At 40.7% G+C, this 6,676-nt stretch overlaps 1 gene segment (V, D, J or C); it reads right to left on the reverse strand.

Moving 5' to 3' along the window:
* Positions 1-3,704: 3,704 nt before the first annotated feature.
* Positions 3,705-4,544, reverse strand: LOC140713361 (immunoglobulin kappa variable 2-30-like). The segment is given in 2 exon segments: positions 3,705-4,045; positions 4,477-4,544. Coding segments are annotated over 2 exon segments (375 nt in total).
* Between the last annotated feature and the right edge of the window lie 2,132 nt (positions 4,545-6,676).

Here is a 6,676-nt window from a genome sequence, read left to right on the forward strand (position 1 = left end):
AACTTAAACAAATTTACAAGAAAAAACCAACCCCATTAAAAGGTGGGCAAAGAACATGAACAGACAGTTCTTAAGAGAAGACATACGTGCAGACAATAATCATATGAAAAAAAGCTCAACATAATTAATCATTGGAGAAATGCAAATCAAAACCACAATGAGATATTACATCACACCAGTCAGAATGGCAATTATTAAAAAGTCAAAAAACAATAAGCCAGGCATGGTGACTCACACTTGGAATCCCAGGATTTTGGGAGGCTGAGGTAAGTGTATTACTTGAGGTCAGGAGTTCAAGACTAGCCTGGCCAATACTGTGAAATCTCATCTCTACTAAAGATACAAAAATTAGTAGGACGAGGTGGTGTATGCCTTAAATCCCAGCTCCTTGAGGGGCTGAGGCACAAGAATGGCTTGAATCTGTAAGGCAGAGGTTGCAGTGAACTGAGATCCCGTCACTGCCTGCATTTCAGTCTGGGTGACAGAACGATATTCCTTCTCAGAAAAATCAATAAATAACCAAATATTGCATGTTCTCACTCATAGGTGGGAATTGAACAATGAGATCGCTTGGACACAGGAAGGGGAACATCACACACCGGGTCCTATTGTGGGGAGCCGGCATGGGAGAGATAGCATTAGGAGATATACCTAATGTAAATGACGAGTTAATGGGTGCAGCACACCAACATGGCACATGTATACATATGTAACAAATCTGCACGTTGTGCACATGTACCCTAGAACTTAAAGTCTAATAAAAAAAATTTTAAAAACACCAGATGCTGGCAAGGTTGTGCAGAAACAGGAAAACTTCTACACTGTTCATGGGAATGTAAATTAGTTCAACTATTCTGGAAGACAGTGTGGCGATTCCTCAAAGATTTAGAACCAGAAATACCATTTGACCCAGCAATCCCATTACTGGGTATATAACCAAAGGAATAAAAATCATTCTCTTATAAAGATACATGCACACGTATGTTCATTGCAGCACTATTCACAATAGCAAAGACATGGAATCAACTCAAATGCCCATCAATGATAGCATAGATAAAGAAAATGTGGTACATATACACCACAGAAAACTATGCAGCCATAAAAAATGGGATCATGTCCTTTGCAGGACCATGGATAGAGCTGGAAACCAATATCCTCAGCAAACTAATGAAAGAATAGAAAACCAAACACTGCATGTTCTAACATATAAGCGGGAGCTGAACAATGAAAACACATGCACACATGGGAGGAAACGACACACTGGTCTGTGGTGGGGGGAGAAGGAGGAAGGGAGGGAGCGTATCAGGAAGAATAGCTAATTGATGCTGGGCTTAATGCTTAGGTGATGGGATGACCTGTGCAGCAAACCACTACGGCACACGTTTACCTATATAACAAACCTGCACATGTACCTTGGACCTTAAAATAAAAGTTGAGGGGAAAAAATATATATATATATATCGGTATATGACTCCACCATAAAAAGGAATTAAATGATATCCTTTGCAGCAACTTGTATGGAGCTGGAGGCCATTATTCTGGGTGAAGTAACTCAGGAATGGAAAACCAAGTATCTTATGTCCTCGCTTGTAAGGACTGCAGAGTGAGGACTGCAGAAGCACCTGGCGAAGTCCACTTATAAGGTGAGCAACCTTATTTCTGAGTTCTCTATTCTGTTCCATTTGTCTGCGTCTCATTTTGTACCACTACTATCTGTTTCGGTTAATGTAGCCACATAGTTCTATTTATTATATGATTTGATACCTTTTTCGTGCTCTGAGTTCAAACTTACTCATAGTATTTGAGAGTACATCCAAGTGTATTCTGAGGCCATTACTTCACTGACAAAATCCTGAGAGTTGACATATGTGACCACAGTAGGATGACCACACTAGAAACTTTATTTGTGTTAAAACAATAAAAGGAATCTTCTTTTCCAGGTACAGCAAAGTAGATGGAAGTAGAAAGTCCAAAACAACCACTGCAAAAAGTACAAACCATTTAAAATAACGGAATACCAAAGTTAGTCAGATTTTAATGACGTTAGAAAGCAGTGGAAGGAATGAGGAATAGATGACCTAAAATTCCATACTAAAAAGAACGTTTCATTATTGAGCTGAGACACACCTGACTTTTTGTCTTCCTGCCATAGCCGCCAAGTTTGCCTATGGACACAAGTTCTGACTTGGCACAGGCAGAGGAGTTCTCCTGGGAAAGGAGAATCCAGCTAAGACTTGGGGGTTGCACAGGGCAGCCTCTATACCTGCCCCATGCTTTCCATGGGACACGTGTTGAAGTCTGAGTCAGCAGACAGGGACGGAGGTGCTGGGCTAGAAGGACATAAAACTCCCACGGATACAGCGTGCTCCCCCAATCCCTAAGACTGCAGAGAGCATCCCGAATGCATGCCTGAATCATGGACACCGGTCTCCATCCCCACTGCCCCCACTGCTGGTGTAGACCCTGCTGGGCCTTCTGCTTAGTATGTCAGTGCTTGTGACATCTTCCGACCCAACCAGCAGTCTCTAAGGGCAGAATGAGTATCAGATGCTCTGTTTGGCTGTCTTGGGTTGACAAGATATGAGCAACATGATTTCAGGTCTCCTCGCACAGGGATTCACTAAGCCTTTGGTGGTTACAGACCTAAAACGCTTCCCAAAGCACTATTTTCCCAGGAAATTTGTAGCGATGCAGGCTCCACCCAGGAAGCCAGGGAGTGGTGCCTTCAACTCTGGGATTCTTCACAAGAAACATATCAGGCCTCCTGGGTCCACATCATGAACTGCCAACTCCACCACCATCCACATTCCTACCTATCAAAGGCCAAGGGCAGTTTAACTGAAATTGACCTCTCCTGTGTTTCCATCATGCTTTCATCCCTGCTGTTTGCCCAGTCTTAAATTCTTAACATTTTGAAGGAAGAATGGTCACATCATTCTGTACTTTTCCAGTTTTCTATGGGAAAAATTGCATACTCTACATTTTCCAGTATATGCTTTTTATTTTTGAAAACAACCTTTGGAATTTCAGGGACTCATTTTTTATTTTCTATCATTAAGAGGTAACGAAGACTAATTAAACAATTTTAGCATTAGGATGTTGTATCTTCTATGAATTTGCAATAATCTATTTGATACTCCAAAACCAAGATTTTTATTGACTTTCCTCAGCCAGCTTCCTCTTAAGATAGCTAGTGTAGAATGTGTCTCTACTGTTTTTTGGAGTGGGAGGACAGGGGGATCAGGAAGTTAGAAAACTGGCAAAATATCAATATTAAATATTATCAAATGTCCTCTAAACAATATGCCCAAAACTGCCAAACCCAAAGATGTATCCAACATGGATAGTCCTAATCTGTGTCAATGGTCTGTCTGCTCTGCTGATTACATTTAATTAACAAATGTGCACAGGGCAGGGAGCGTTAGGGTGAGCCATCATTTCTCCTCTCCCTTCCGTCTTGCTTGTTTACTCATAGGGCACCTGGACCCCTCATTCTCCTGCTGCTTATGACAGTCAAGGTTGTGGCAACTGCCAGGGCATAAAGGAGTGGTGCCTGTGGTGTGGCTGGGCTCTCAAAGTCCAGAGTCCTCAGCTGTGAATTGTCCCCTGGTTCTCCACCATCTTCCTCTTACAGATTCTGAGACCCTGCCGAGCTGCTCCCCAGTCAAGCACCACATGTGGGCAGCTGGGCCACCCCATAGGGAAGTTTTTGTTCAGGGCTATACCACTGTGGGAGGAATGTGTGTGCTTTGCATGCAGTAATAAACCCCGACATCCTCAGCCTCCACTCTGCTGATTTTCAGTGTGAAATCTGTCCCTGCCCCACTGCCGCTGAATCTGTCTGGGACCCCAGAGTCCCGGGTAGAAACCTTATAAATTAGGCGCCTTGGAGGTTGGCCTGGCTTCTGCAGAAACCAATTCAAGTAAGTGTTTCCATTACTATGCAGGAGGCTCTGACTAGACCGGCAGGTGATGGAGGCCGGCTGTCCAGGGGTGACGGGCAGGGAGAGTGGAGACTGAGTCATCACAACATCCGCACTGAATCCTGAAATAAACACAAAGAAGAGCAAGGTTATGTAAAAACTTTATGCATCATTTTCACGATTTTTTGGTTTGTCGTTTATTTCAGGTGATATATTTATTTGTTCATATTTCAAGAATACATAGTTTCAAAAACGAACTCAAGGGATCCAAGGCACAAAGTGGTCTCCAGAAGTCACCACACCGTCCCCTCTTTCTGTGTCAGTCTTCCCCAGTGCACAGATCCTTGGTTCTTCTTGAACCTTCCTCACTCTCACAGATCTGAACATCATAAGCCCCATTCTGGAGGACAAGATGTGCACGTCCAATACATGAAAGGAACACACATAGGAGTGTAGTGAGGCCTGCAGAGCTCACTGCTCACAGGAGGTAGTGGGACCCCCAGAGCTCACCATTCCACCCCATTCTCCTCCCCAATCTCCCTTCTGCCCTTACCGGGGACGCAGAGCATTAGCAGCCCCAGGAGCTGAGCAGGGAGCCTCATCGTGAGAAGGTGAACTGAGGAGTCCTGATCAGTCAAGGCAAGGTTAGAGTTGAACTTTTATCTCAGAATCACAAGGGAAGGTCCTCCCTAGGGCACAATATGCAAATCACCTGGTGGGTGCAGTGGGGTGGAAAGAGCCAAGGAGATGATAGGAGTCTCCTGTGAGCAAAATGACTTCTCTGTTCAAAATATCTTCTCTGTTCAGAGGCAAACCAATAGGCATAAAATCTATGCTGCCCATGTGGGAGAAATTGAAGTATTTCCTTGTCTTCTCTAACAGATTTCTTATTTCATAGCACTTTCCCAAGTACATTTTATACTTCTTGTTAATAAGACCGAGTTTCCACAAATAATTACTAATTCTTATGTTTTTTTTCATTTTTGTTTAAAAGAGTTCAGATTTGGCCCTTTCGATTTTTTTTAAATTGAAATAAAACACACACAAAGCAAAGGACAGAAATGTTAAATAATGCAACTGAATAAAGTTTTACATATATTCTCCACCCAGATTAAACTGTAGAATACTTCAGAATCTCTAGATTCTTCCCTCATGTACCTACCTTTCAGGAAACAGCCGTTCCCTGATTCCAATGAAGGAAACTGGCATTCTGACTTTTGTCCAGATAGATTGGATTTCTCTACATGAAACCTCATATGAATGGAAGTAAACACATTTGTTTGGTTTAGCTCTTTTTTTTTCATTCCCGTAGTACTTTTGAGACCTTCCTTCCTCCTTATGGATTCAAGTTACTATCTGCTGTCATTTTTTGTGAATCTGAAGAATTTCCTAGGGAATTTCTTATAGAGCATGTCTTTAAGTGATCATTTCTTAAAGATCATTTCATGAAGAGAAATGATCATTTTGTTTATCAAGAAATGTTTTTCCTTTACCTTTATTTTGAATGCATACTTTCAGTGGATATTAAATCCTTGTTTTTGTTTTGTTGTTTTTTTTTTTTGTTTTCCAGCATTTAAATATGTCATTCCACTGATTTCTAGACTCCTTTGGGCATGATGAAAAGTTAGCTGATGGCTTTATCACCGTATTTCTGTATGTAGAGAGTGGTTTTATGTTTGATGCATTTGAGATTTTCTCCTTGTCACTGGTTCAGCATTTTAATTATAATATGTATAGTTATGTGTATCATTGCGTTTTTCCTAAATAAGTTCTTTCGATTATTTTTCCTCTATAGATGAATGTGTTTCATTGCTTCTTGAAAGCTTTTGTCATCCCTCCAAATATTTTTGGCCACTTTCTGTCTTCTCCTTTCTGACTCATTGCACATTTGCTGGTGTTCTACACATTGACTAATAAACTTCTAAGGTCATGATTATTTTTCTTTAATTATTTTCTTTCTTTTTCAGATTAGATAGTTTCCACTAAACTGGTGCTTCTGCCAACTTAAACTCCTGCTGCCCTATCTAGTGAATTTTCTATACTGTTTTTATATTTTTCAACTAGAATTCTTATTTGGTCCTTTTCCATAGTTTCCCTTTCTCTACTGAGAGACCCCATTCTTTGAGTCATTGTCCTTATATTTTTCTTTTTCAGTCCTTGATCACAGTTTTAGATATTCTTTGAAGCCTTTATGTGACAACCACTTGAAACTCTTAGCAAAATTCAGTATTTAGGAACAGTCAGAGTCAGCTTCCACTGACTGATTTATCTCAATATGGTTTATGACTTTCCCTTTCTTTTCAGGAATTTTTATGGAAAAATGAGCATTGTAGATAATATATTTTTGTACATGTCTCAACTAATACACAATTCTGGATTCTGTTTTATTTTTCTAAGAGTGTTGAATTTCCTTTTAATAGCTTGCCTGGACTTATGCTGCAGAATCTATACCTTACTAGCTGTTTGGCCATTGATATTTCTACTTTTATTCCTTTTAAGTTTTAACCATACCTATGTCTGCATAGTTTAGTAATCACCAGTAACTTGGGCATTTGTGTTGCTCAAACTCCTTGAGCTCAATCATCTACTTTCTGCCAATGTGTATGTGTGTGGCTTGAAGAGGGAACGTAAAAGACACCTCCTTCATTTTTATTCACTGGGCCCACTTGGGTCTCTTCACTCAAATATGCAATTGCTAAGTCACATCTGCTCATTCTAAGAATGTGTGCAGGGATGATCTCTACAATTCTATG

This window comes from Chlorocebus sabaeus, chromosome 14 (assembly GCF_047675955.1).
Source record: "Chlorocebus sabaeus isolate Y175 chromosome 14, mChlSab1.0.hap1, whole genome shotgun sequence".
NCBI classification, from domain to species: Eukaryota; Metazoa; Chordata; class Mammalia; order Primates; family Cercopithecidae; genus Chlorocebus; species Chlorocebus sabaeus.